General features: G+C 40.8%; 1 protein-coding gene across 1 annotated transcript in view; it reads left to right on the plus strand.

Moving 5' to 3' along the window:
• tmc3 (transmembrane channel like 3) overlaps nt 1-13,599 on the plus strand; it is a gene marked incomplete at its 5' end in the record, with an annotated part of 38,253 nt that overhangs the window by 21,477 nt on the left and 3,177 nt on the right. The window contains 11 exons of the mRNA XM_084370735.1: nt 10-119; nt 229-307; nt 1,500-1,754; nt 2,231-2,359; nt 3,304-3,371; nt 3,760-3,888; nt 6,435-6,545; nt 8,514-8,639; nt 8,738-8,816; nt 9,347-9,389; nt 9,481-9,754. Coding sequence (XP_084226861.1) covers nt 10-119; nt 229-307; nt 1,500-1,754; nt 2,231-2,359; nt 3,304-3,371; nt 3,760-3,888; nt 6,435-6,545; nt 8,514-8,639; nt 8,738-8,816; nt 9,347-9,389; nt 9,481-9,754 — 1,403 coding nt within the window. The remainder of the gene's footprint in view (nt 1-9; nt 120-228; nt 308-1,499; nt 1,755-2,230; nt 2,360-3,303; nt 3,372-3,759; nt 3,889-6,434; nt 6,546-8,513; nt 8,640-8,737; nt 8,817-9,346; nt 9,390-9,480; nt 9,755-13,599) is intronic.

Here is a 13,599-nt window from a genome sequence, read left to right on the forward strand (position 1 = left end):
TCTTTCCAGGTTAGTGTGGTGGTTTCTCTCATCACCATGATTGCTCCGTCTGCCTTCGAGCTGGTGGCTCAGCTCGAGATGTACCACCCACGGACCTCACTACGCTTCCAGCTGGCCAGGTGCTCCATCACTCCAACTGCTGCCTAATGCAGCACTAATTACACACTATACAATACATCAGAGGTCTTACTGCACACTAACGTTGGCCATGTATTAATGTCATTGCAGGGTGCTTGTTTTATACCTGGGGAATCTCTACAGCCTCATTATTGCCCTCCTTGATAAGGTCAACAGTATGAGCTCCGCTGTGAGTACAGAAACATGCATGTGGTTTTTATTTTAGTTCTTTCCATCACCTGGACCTCATTTTTGTAGCTCGTACTTTTCAGTTATGATAAGATCATTACTACTACATACTACTTTCAGTCTGCATGCCTAAGATCTGGAGACGTGGCCCCTGCACCTACATTTTCTCTGTGGTGTTTGGCCACAGACAGTTTTAGCTTCATGTACAAAGGCTTTGAGATGTCTACATCTGAAACTTGTGCCAGCGCACACACACTTTAAAAACGGCATTTGAAAAACATCACATCATCTCTAATAATGGCCCAGTTACTTGTGATAATCATCGGACATCTTGTAAAGAATTTCTTCTGCATGGCACAATATCAGCAGCTGTAAGTAAAAAACTTCTAGTTCAACATTTTGAGAATACAGTATGCTCGTTTACAAGTGAGGTCAGAATGTTGTTTATCATTCTGCTCTTACTGTTAATGTTCCTGGTGTTACTCTTTGTAAAGTGGGACAGACAGTGTGTTGCATTTGTTTTTAAAGCCCTCACTGTCTTTTTACTCGCTTACACCATTTCGTTGCTGTCCGAGGGCCCTTATCGAACACGCTCAACTGATTAGAATACGGTGCAGGTGCCGGCTGCTTTTACTGAGCTTTTAAAAATTAACCCAGGGCAATTCAAATTTTATATTCTTATCTTATTTCAGTTCCAGCTGTAATGTTTTAGTTGATGTATCTGTTTTGAATTTTGAATGCTTTGTTCATTTCTAAGGTCTTTCTGTTTTATGAATATTGTCTTTTTTGTATTTTTACCAGGCGCGAAAGTTGTGTTTTCACCTTGTGAGTCTGTTTGTGTGTGCGTCATCATGGTAAAATGTGTTCCTGGAGACACCTATTGTAGTGGGAACTATCACAGAAGTGATTTTCAGTATTTTGCCAAATGTTTCTATCTCAGCCTCCTGTTTGTGTTTCCTGCTGTCTATTGATGAATATATTAGAGCTGTATTGTAAATGAGAGCACCATCCCAGTGTATTTATGAGTGAATGAGTGAATAAATATCAATCTCATGTCTGCATGGTTCAATACAGAGCTGGTGTCATGTTAATCATGTTAGCTTAGCTTAGCATAAAGTGTAGTGATTAATTATTAGCTGCCCATATGAGAGTAGCATAGCAGTGATTGATGGAGCCGTCTCTTTGTCTTCCAGGTCCCAGTGAATCCAGGGAACTGGTCTGACTCCAGCTCCTTCCTGGCCACCATCTCTCAGCCGGAGGTAGACAGCCTCTCCACCCTGGTTTCTGACATCTCTGTCTCTGAGCATCGCAACACCACCATAGCGACCATCCCCACGGTGCTGAACATTACTCGGAGCGGCTCAGTGAGCATCTCCAACCAGACAGCCCTGTTTGAGAAGAACACCCGCTCTCAGCAGGACCAGTGCTGGGAGACCTACGTTGGACAGGTCCTCTCTTCTGTCTGCTGTACACTTCATAGTCTAATGGCATATTTCTTGTAGCTTTCAAAGTAGGTCCAGTATAAAATGTGGAAAAAGTCACACAACTAATAATGATTGTTCAGACAGAGATTACATTTGTGAGATTCAAAATATCTGAAAGTCGCTCAGTTTAGAAATGAAAACGTCAGATTTAAGTTTGGGCTGTGCTGCCTTAATAAAAACAGATGTGTATGGTATATAGTATATACAGTAGAATACTTGTGATCTGAATGTGTCTCCTTATGGTCAAAATGGTGTTTCAGTGGCTATATGGCATTTAAGGGGCATGTACATTATACTGGCAATGCCTTCTCTCCATGCAAGTCCCTGATGTGCTGAGTGCTGACACACGCAGCTCGAGACATCACTGAGGCACTGGCGAGCAGGTTTTAGCCTGGTGTGAGTGCTGAGTAATTGAATGAACTGTGTATGTGTGTCTCCAGGAGATGCTGAAGCTGTCCATCATTGACATGATCTTCACGGTGGCCAGCATCCTGCTCATTGACTTCATCAGAGGTTTGGTGGTTCGCTACCTGAGTGATTGTTGCTGCTGGGATTTAGAGAGCAAGTTTGTAAGTTGAACACAAGCTGAGTTTTTGTGTTGTGAAAACAGTTGCTTTGAGCTGTTACTGTTACTGCTCATGGCTCAGAAATAGTCCATCACGTGATGTTTTCACACAATGGTTTTTGTCATGAAATGAGACATGATAAGTGAGCTTTAGAGGTGCTGGTAGGCAGAATTTGTTACCTCTGGACAGGGCTAGACTTGCTTCCAGTCTGTGCTAAGCTCATCAGTTTCTGACTGTAGTCTGACGGATAAATATGAGAGGGATCTTGATCTCATCTAACTCTGCACCGATAAAACAGTTATAGAGAGAAATTTTGGAGAGAAGTGGTTTTCACTTGACACCTCTCACAATATATGTAATGTTTGACCCCATCAACTTCACTGTAAATATCTCCTTATTGTGAATTTGACGGCAGCAACACGTTTCAAATGAGTTGTGACAGGAGCAGCTAAAGACAGTGAAACGCTCTAAAAACACCTGTTTGGAACAGTCCACAGGTAAACAGGTTCATTGGTAACAGAGTATCATGATTGAAAGGCTCAACCGTTCACGAGCAAGGATGGGGTGAGGTTCAAGACTTTGTCAAACATGATTGTTTAGAGGAAAAGAATCAAGGATTGGGCCTCACATGTGATTGTGGATAGATATTTATTTTTTTTATTTACCAGCAGGGGCGGGAGAAACTTGTTTTCTCTTTCTGTTGTCTCTGTTGTCAACAAGGTCGGTGTCACAAAATGGCAGTGGTTGGGGTGGCGGCAGACGACGTGGCAGAGTTGGGGGGTGGATTTAATGCCTGTCTTAATCAGCACTTTCATTTTTATGATGAGAGACTGAAAGGAGGAGGAGGGGCAGTGTCAAAATATTGGCACAAGACACCTTCATTTAGCATTTAGAGAGAAAACTAACTACAAAACACTCCATGAATTGAATTTTCTGTCTCTTCTCAGCCTGAATATGGAGAATTTAAGATAGCAGAGAATGTCCTGCATCTGATTTATAACCAAGGAATGATCTGGTGAGTATTTCTCTAAAATAACTGACAGAAATGAAACATTGAGGATATCTTTCTAATCCCACTGTATCACCTTGACCGTGCCGCTTTGTGTGTAACAGAGGATCTAATTCAGAGTTAATAGTCTGGCCGGTGCTGACCAGTCTCTATGACCCTGTTTAAAGGAGTACGGCCCTCTATAATGTCTCCATTACACCTCCGTGGCAGTCCTGACTGTATTTCCTCAACTCATTCCAGAAATGTCGCCTTGCAGCGATGAACATAATGAAGTGAGACCATGAGCCACTGGCTGTAATGTCTTTTATATGGGCTGTGACCTCAGTGGCTGTGTGTGTGTGTGTGTGTGTGTGTGTGTGTGTGTGTGGCTGACTTTTCTCTGTCTCTCTTCCAGGATGGGGGCATTTTTCTCCCCCTGTCTTCCTGCTTTCAACGTGTTGAAGCTGATTGGTTTGATGTATCTGAGGAGCTGGGCCGTCCTCACCTGTAATGTTCCCCATCAGCAGGTGTTCCGAGCCTCCAGGTCTGACACACACACACACACACACACACACACACACACACACACACACAACTGAAATTACTCTAACTACTAATCCAAGTTTTTTTTGTTGGAGTTGTTATATTTTAAGAATAACCTTGAACAAATTTGATGTTTGTTTTCATTCTCTGTCATAGTGAACAGAAGTATAATTGTTTTTTACACACACACACACACACACACACACACACACACACACACACAAAAGGACACATGATTTTATGTCTAGATTTGCCCTTGCGTCACATACTCCATCCTCATCACTGAGCTGTGCACGGTGTGTGCATGTGATTCTCTTTTTGATAATGATGAAACTGCATCAGCACACTGCACTGATTACACATTATCAACAGTGCTTTACAGGTTATTTTTCTCATCCCTTTTCATTTTCCAGCTCTGCTAAGATGAAGACAAATCAGTGTGTAGTCCTGCAGTACATTACATGCATCTTCCTATACATACACATATATAGACAGGCCCAAGGCGCTCAGCCCACTCTGATTTATGTAACGAGGCTGTCAGTGCTGCTCTCAGTCCTTATCAGTCACTCCCAGATGTAGTGGAAACATACACACACACACACACACACACACACACACACACACACACACACACACACACACACACACAGAGGCAGTTCACTATACAGTTGAGAGAAGATTTCACGTGAGCCATTAAATGCAGGACTCAGAGGGATTGATACTGACACGTTGCTGATTGTAAGGAAGACATGTTTATGCCTCCTACTCATAATTACTGTACAGAGTGCTGAGACACTTGAATATGTGCAACGCTGACAATAACTCTGTTGGTGATAACATGGATTTTGTTCAAGCATCATTGAAGGGGTTTAGTGTTCCTGGCCCTTAAATAAGCTGCACCACCTAAAATGGCAGTGTTTGCAGGTTGACTTTCACAAGTGGTAATGTATGGTCAGAGCTATATATTGTAAAGAAAAAAAAAAACAGGAGCACCACACCCAATGTGATATAATCTAACAGTGTAAATTAATTTTGAGTGAATAACTACAGCAGTGGGGCTATTTATGGAGATTGTGTGGACAAGATTTAAAAATGGAAGCCAAGGCCCTGATTACGCAGAAACACATCTCTACATACATACAACTGCTTCAAAAAGGCATCGGAAAGGGGTGTTTTTGGTGCGCTTGTGGAGTGGGGCTGCATACTCAACCAGCAGTCATATATTTGATTAATAGAAAAAGAAGTGCAACTCCTTTTCAGTGGTTTGAGAGCGTGCCCCCAGGCACACCGTAGGATTTGTAGCAACACCACTTTGTGTACTCGGCTGCTAATTCAGAAAATGTTTAACATGTACAGTGAAAATGTGTCATTCTCAAAATGTTTAACATTTGGGTGTTAAACAGGATGTGGTGAGCATAGCTTAGCATAAAAGTTGGACGGAGGGTGAAACACCTAACCTGGCTCTGTCTAAAGTTCAGAAATTTGTCATAAATCAGTATGTTCATGACGACCACTGACCCTACATCTAACAAAGCCACTTGATCCATTATTGAGATGCAAATATTAATGAGTGCAGTTCTGTCTCCTATCCATTAGACTTTGTCTAAGAATTTTGCACCGTTGCTGAAATGTCATGCCATGATATAAGATTTTACAGATTTTAATTTTTCATCGAATAAAATAATAGTTTTGTAAAAGTAGTTCAATGCTCAAATACCAGTGCAGCGTGCAGTCTCTATCCTTGCTTCAGCTGCTGTTCTCTTGACAGTGCTGTGGTCACTAGCAGAGCTTTGAGCTGTACAGTTGCAGTGAGCACAGATGCATTGGGTTTAAAAGTGGTTGATTTGTGTCTGCTCAAGCTGCACTTGTCAGCTGTACTTCACTTCAGTTAATACTGGTTAATACATAATGTTCTGCCCATAGAGGTCGAAAAACAAAACAAAACAAAACAAAAAAACACTGTCCAAACTGTTTCTTTTGCATTTTTGCTGCATTTGTAAAAGTCATGCAAAGCTGAGGTTAGGTACATACGTATGATGTCAGCTGTGCTCAGTACAAATGTTTCATCGGTCTTTCATCAGGATGTTATTAGGAACAATACCTTATTGGGTCTCCACCTAATGGAGAGAATGCAGTAGCTTTGAGAAACAGTGTCTATAAAAAAACTATTCAGTAGGGTTGTTTTGTTCCTTTTTAACCTGAACTTAATCACTCTCTCTTTGTTAACCATCAAACCTATTTCACTGGAATAATTCAATGGCTCTAAATGGGCCTTCAGCAGTGTGAATAACCAAGTAACTTATGTCCTTGGCACACTGGATTTCCAGGTTCTGCTGTTAGACATGTTTTAAACCTTTCATCACAAGATAGAAGACAGCTTATCTGAAGTAGATGAAGGCAGATATCCTTCTGTAAACAACATCTTCCACATGGACTTGAATTTCTGCTGCATTTTGCTGAATTGATGAGTAAATTTGTGAAAACAGCAGAAATGTGAAGATTGTTCATTTTAACACATCCGTGTTGTCTTTGCGTTGCCTTTTTTAGATCAAACAATTTCTACTTGGCTATGCTGCTTTTCATGCTCTTTCTGTGTATGCTGCCCACCATCTTTGCCATAGTGAGGTACAGACCGTCACAGCACTGTGGACCATTCAGGTACAGTATCAGAGTAATAATACTAATAGTATCGAAAGATGTTTGTTGAGCACCATGATCAGAGCGATATCAATGCCAACTCTGTCGAATACATATATATTTACTATGATGACAAAAGAAGCTGAACAAACATATTTCAGAAATACACACCCACTTCTCAAGTTGTGTCTATTTCACATTTGTTCAGGATACAGAGTACATTATATAAAATCTCAGGAGGGCAGGTGTGACTAACCCACCAAAGGTGGGCAAAGCCATGTGTAATATAAACACACTCTTTCTACCAGTCCCCTTAATACATCACTTCCAAAGAAGTTTTTTGAGCCTAGTTTTGCACAGACTTAAGGCAGTACACAACATCTCAAAGGTCCTGTCCTAGTGCGGTTGCCAGATTTAAGTTTTATCCTTACTGAAGTAACTTTTTGACATCATGCTGATTACTTTGTTGGTTTATCTAAGTGTTTGTATGTTTATAAGGTAGATTTAGATGAAGAGTTCACCCACTGCTTGGGGTCATGCTAACAGCTGCCAGACTTAACTCTGTAGGGGACAGAGGGTATAGATATAGATATATTCAAATGCTCATTATCTCATGTAAGCCACTTACTGTATATAACAGTCATCATTTTCACTTTATTTAATTTTTCGTACTTTTTTTTATTTGGATACTGCACATTGATCAACATGGCAGTGTTAGCTCGAAACCTTTAGCCATTGTTGACTTCAGCTCAGCATTCAACACAATCTCAACCATGAAGCTAATTGGAAAACTAAACACTCTGGGCCTGAGTAGGACACTCTGAAACAGGGTATTGGACTTCCTCACAAGCGGACCTCAGAGAGTTCCGATTGGCTCACCTCCTCTACGCTAGTGTTCATCACTGGAGCCCCCCAGGGCCGTGTGCTCAGCCCCCTCCTGTTCACACTGTACACCCATGACTGCACTCCCAGACATCAGGAGAACTCTATTGTGAAGTATGAGGATGACACCACCATTACCGGCCACATTATAAACAATGATGAGAGTTCATATCAGTGTGGTAGACAGAGAACAATCTACTGCTCAACATCAGCAAAACCAAAGAACTGATTGTTGATTTTATAAAGAAGGAGGCAAAGACACACACCCCAGTCTACATCAGTGCGGCTGAGGTGGAGCAGGTGAACAGTTACAGGTTTTCTGGGAATTACCATCACTGAGAACATATCTTGGTCATCACACATCACCACCCTGGTGAAAAAAAAAATCAAAAATCAAAGAAAAGGCTCTACTTCCTTTAAGGTTAAATTCTGGAGCCAAGTAAAGAGAAAGGCATCCTGACTGGAAACATACTAAAAGACAACACCCACCCAGCCACAGTCTGTTCACCCTGCTGCCATCTGACAACAGATACAGAAGTATCTGCTGCTGTACCACCAGACTACAGAGGAGCTTCACTTCTCAGACTGAGACTCGTCAATTCATTCTTCTCGCTCCACCATATAAAATAGTTTGTTTTGTTGTAGTTGTTTTTCTGTAGTGTAACAGGAAAGGACTCAAACTCTTACTTTAAACCTTGAAACAACTGACAACATTTCAACAGGAGAAAGGAGGTGAAACATGAGGCAGCTGAACAGGGATTAAAAGTAAAAGTTAAAAGTAGGGCGAGCAATGGACAGTGTAGGAAATGTAGAATGCAAGCAAAATGAAATTTTACACAGAGAATATCATTTTCATGAGAGCTGGAGCACAATTTGGAGAGGGTGTCTCTCACCTCAGTCACAACATGCCTGCCTTTAGTTGTCCCTCAGCTTGGATGTGAATGCAGTTTAAATGTGTCTGATTTGGCTGCAGATGATAGGGATGCCCAGGAAACAAAAGCTAACGTCTTTGGTTGTTGGCAGTCACCATATTCGGAGGGTCTGTTGCCTGCACCTAAGGTGTGGTTGTGTTTATTTTGTTTGTAAATGTTAACATTTGTATTTCAGTGGCCAAGAGAAGATTTATGACATCATCTCTGAGACAGTGGCCAGCGACTTCCCACTGTGGTTCAGCAAAGTGATGAGTTATGTTACCAGCCCTGTGGTAGTGCTGCCAGCACTGCTGCTGCTGTTGTAAGACTACACACACACACACACACACACACACACACACACACAACCATATCTACATATCAACAAGCCATCTTGACTTTTGCCCCTGTGTGTTTCAGCATGCTGATATATTATCTCCAGGCCATTGCCAGATCACTCAAATTCACCAACAACCAGCTGAGGATGCAGCTCCAGACTGTGAGTCTCTCACCATTATCAGAATGGATCAAGCAATATTTATTTTGTATTTATTTTATGTATACTGTGTAGGACTGATTTAAAATATGTATACATGATTGTCATACGTACATATACATATATATGTAGAAAGAGAAAATTGAATTGGGTCATTGTTAAATGTGCCCTAAATTTGAGTGTGAACATTTTACATTTAAAAAATTAACTTGTCAAGTCAAATCAAGTCAGTTTTATTAATACGCTATTATTAGAATTATGTTTATATAAACACAACAATTCAGAACTAGTGCCCTTTGATAGAAAAACTATCTAATTGCAACATTGTTTTCAAAATGAATCTATTTTTAAGTAGTTGATTGACAGAACATTAATTGGCAGCCATTTTAATAACAAAATATGCATTTTAGATTATTTCTGAAAATACTGATTGGAAATAACCCTTAGATGCTGTCCTAAACTAAAAAATTAGAGTCAATGATATCCAATGGACTAAGTGTGTCTAAAGTGGGTTTTTCTTTAAATCTCTTTAGGAGCGGACTGATGACAAGAAGAAAGTCTTTCAGATGGCTGCAGGTATCTCTGCTGTTTTTTCAGCTCTCCTGTGTGTTCCTTTATTTCTGGTAGTGTCATGACCCTCACCCAGTGATTTTTAATCCAACCTTAGCTAGACTGCAGGCTCCAGAGGCTGCAGCGGACAAAAAGCCTGATCAGCAGGAGAGTGACATCACAAGCCAGGAGGCCTCCATTCACACTCCATCACCCCGACGGAACGGCAGCGTCACAAACTTTCAGTCTCCTATTCGCCGTGGAAACAGCATCCGCACCATCACCCAATCAGCGTCTAGGGCAGACCTGAACAGAGGAAGTGTTGCTGGATCTGTCAGGAGCCCGACAGTGACCATTCTGCCCAAACACAGGCTGGAGCACGTACCTAACAGGTCTCACACACTGATATATTGGTTTAGACAATCAGGTTGACTTTAGACAACAGGTGACCTCTTTTTGCCCATACAGCCCATGGGAATGTCCTATTATAAATTTTTATTAGTCAGGTATGCATGTTTTTAGTTAGAGTTGAACGATTGAACACAGGATCCAAGTGTAATTTTTCTGACCAATATTGCAATTGTAATTATAATAGTTACAATTTTCCAGTAGTGTACCTCCAGGCCAGTATTCATGGTCTAAACATTATTCAACAACAAAGATTTGTACTCACATATACATCCATTTTTTCTACACATTTGTTTTTTAAAATGGATCGTAAATTAAATACAAAGCTTTCTACTGTTCCACTTCTAGCTGCCAGTTTGTTGTATACTCAAAGTTTACTACTCTTACACCTACTGAATACTTAAAGTATACTTTCATAAACTAAAAACTGGACTAGTATTACATAAGTAGTAAACTAACAGTATATAGGTTCCAATGTAACTTTATTATCATTTTTTAAAACAAGGATTTAAATTGTTTTAATATGTTGTTGTGCTACATCTATTTTAGAAAATGAGTATAGCCTGGGGAGTGAAGCTGCTCTGTAGTGTGGTGGTACAGCAGCAGATACTTCTGTACCTGTTGTCAGATGGCAGCAGGGTGAACAGACTGTGGCTGGGTGGGTGTTGTCTTTTAGTATCTTTGGGCTCTGTGCAGACATCTCACTTCACTGATGTCACTGATGCTCTGTAGATGGTGCCAGTGATGTTCTAGTGGTTTGAATCACCCGCTGTAGAGCCTTCCTGTCCTGAGCTGTGATGAACCATGCCAGTTTGTGATGTTTCCAGTCAGGATGCTTTCTGTTGCTCCTCTGTAAAAGTTGACCAGGATTTTGCTCTGGAATTTAGCCAAGTTTCCATAGGAAGCCTTTTCTGCGTCGTTTTTTTTTTACCAGGTTGATGATGTGTGATGACCAAGATAGGTTCTCAGTGATGGTAATTCCAAGGAACCTGAAACTGTTCATCTGCTCCACCTCAGCTCCACTGATGTAGACAGGAGTGTGTGTCTTTGCCTCCTTCTTTATAAAATCAACAATCAGCTCTTTGGTTTTGCTGACGTTGAGCAGGAAATTGTTCTCTGTGCACCACTCTGCAAGATTGTTGATTTCCTCCTGATATGAACTCATCATTGTTTATAATGTTGCCGATGATGGTGGTGTCATCATCATACTTCACAGTAGAGTTCTCCTGATGTCTGGTAGTGCAGTCATGGGTGTGCAGTGTGAACAGGAGGGGGCTGAGCACACAGCTGGTGGGCTCCAGTGATGAACACTAACGTAGAGGAGGTGTGACTGCCAATCAGAACCCTCTGTGATCTGCTTGTGAGGAAGTCCAATATCCAGTTGCGGAGTGTTTTACTGAAGCCCAGAGTGTTAAGTTTTCCAATCAGCTTCATGGTGAGATTGTGTTGAATGCTGACCTGAAGTCAACAAACAGCATCCTGATGTAGCTGTTCTTATTCTCCAGGTGTGTGAAGGCTGAGTCAAGGGCACTAGATATGACATCCTCTGTGGATCAGTTGGTTCTGAAAGCATACTGGTGAGGGTCCAGGCTGGCAGGGATGTTGTCTTTGTAGTACTGGAGAACCAGTTTCTCGAAGCACCACCACAGGATGGCGATGAGAGCTACAGCGTAGTCATTAAGACTAGAAACAGCAGACTTTTTAGGTACAGGAACAATGATGCTGTCTTGAAGTGGGAGGGAACGGTCTCCTGTGAGAGAGAGATAACATGGTAATGGTGGTAATAACATCAACTAGCTGATCATCACATGTTTTTAGTACATGGCCAAGTATATTATCTAGATCAGACTTCACAGCGGACTCTTTGTTGAGGATTTCAATCTTTCAATTGAATTCAATTCCAAACTTTATTGCAGACTCATAGTCTAGATAGAAGACAAAACATTCCATAGAATAACATCAGAATTTAAAAACAATATAAATTAGTGACTTACAAAGAGATAGCAGTACCAATTTCTCCAAAACTGGAATTAGTAGAGTGTAGTGCTTAACCTTGTGTTTTGATAAAACCAGGCTGATTTCATTTTCAGACTCATTTAGGCGGCAAATAAATGTATACATAACATTTCTTAAAACAACTTGCAAAGTACTGATTCCTGCAGCAACAAACATTTCACTTACAGTATTCCATCTAGGTCTCTTAGTTAATATTCTCAAGGCATCATTATAAGCTAATTGAAGTCTCTGTATGCTTGCTTTTCTGTAGTTTGACCACAAGTGTACAGTATGCCCTGAACAGAGACATTTCATTCCATCTGTACACACACTAAACTTGTGTGAAATTAGGTTTGCTTGTGCATACATCTTGCGACATTGCCTATAAATGTCATCATCATCTGTCATTTGTTCTGTAATAAAATGTCCAAGATATTTAACCTCATAGAAACCTCAAGACTATTATCAGACAATCTGAAGTCATGGAATATTTGACATTTGTCCTGTTTGAGTCCACAGATTAACACAACACTCTTACTGGCACTGTATTTAATGTCATGTTTAACACCACACACAGAACATACAGTGCCCCCTTGGATGTTTTCCCCTTTTAATGCTTTTATAAATGGAATCGTAGTCAATATACAAAATGTCTACAAAGTAATGTCAATTAATTAAATTTATATAATGTAAAAAACTAAGTGATTGAATAATTATTCACCCCCTTTAAATTAACTGACCTAATTCAAGAGAGGTCCAGCCAGTTGGTGAAAGTAGTCTAGGACCTAGGTCTAGGTCAGGTTACTGGTTAAACAGTATTCCTGGCTGCATTTACACCATGAAGATAAAAGAACACTCACAGCAACTCCATGAAAAGGTTATTGAAAAGTATGAATCAGGGGATGGATACAAAAACACATGTCCAAGTCACTGAACATCCCCAGTTAAATCCATCATTAAGAAATGGAAGGAATATGGCACATGTGTAAATCTGCCTAGAGCAGGCCATGTTAAGGTAGAGGGCAAAATTAATGCAGCAAAATATAATGAAATCCTGGAGGACAACCTGATTCAGTCTGACAATGACCCGAAGCATACAGTGAAAGCTGTATGGTTTAAAGACAACAGGGTGAATGTTCTGGACTGACTGAGTCAAAGCCCAGACCTCAATCCAATACAGAATTTGTGGCTGGACTTGAAAAGGGCTGTTCACGCCAGATCCCTGTGCAAGCTGACAGAGCTTGAGCAGTTTTGCAAAGAAGAATAGAGTAAAATTGCAGTGTCTGATTGAGACCTATTCACACAGACTCAGTGCTGTGATTGAGGTCAAAGGTGCACCTACTCAATACTGACTTAAAGGGGGTGAATACATATGCAATCACTTATTTTACATGATATATTTTTAATGAATTGACATTACTTTGTAGAAATCTGTTTTCTACGGAGCCCTAGGGTCACATGGTAGAAAAAAAATAGATGTGGAAATCTGTGGGAATGGATTCACAAACCGTGCACACAGATTTTGCTCTCTTCTCATTGATCAGCTGGAGGCACCATGGATACAAGCAACCCAGCACAGCTACTGGGCACAAATTAGTGAGTGTCTATAGCAGCAACAGGCACACTCATTCCCCCCATAGCAAGTGCAGATTTAGACTCTGTAACTCCAGCCCTGCGTGGTTCATAATAGCGCCTTCGGGCCAGAGGTCCGGATAGTACATTTTGCCCACGTCATTGCACTCGATACAGATAACACTTTAAATGAGCCAAACCTTCTGTGTGCAGTGTCAATTTTCTCTTTCTTGACCGGTGCCAACAATAGCTACAAAGTTGT

This window comes from Pagrus pagrus (assembly GCF_965226575.1).
Source record: "Pagrus pagrus genome assembly, chromosome: 1".
Taxonomy (NCBI): domain Eukaryota; kingdom Metazoa; phylum Chordata; class Actinopteri; order Spariformes; family Sparidae; genus Pagrus; species Pagrus pagrus.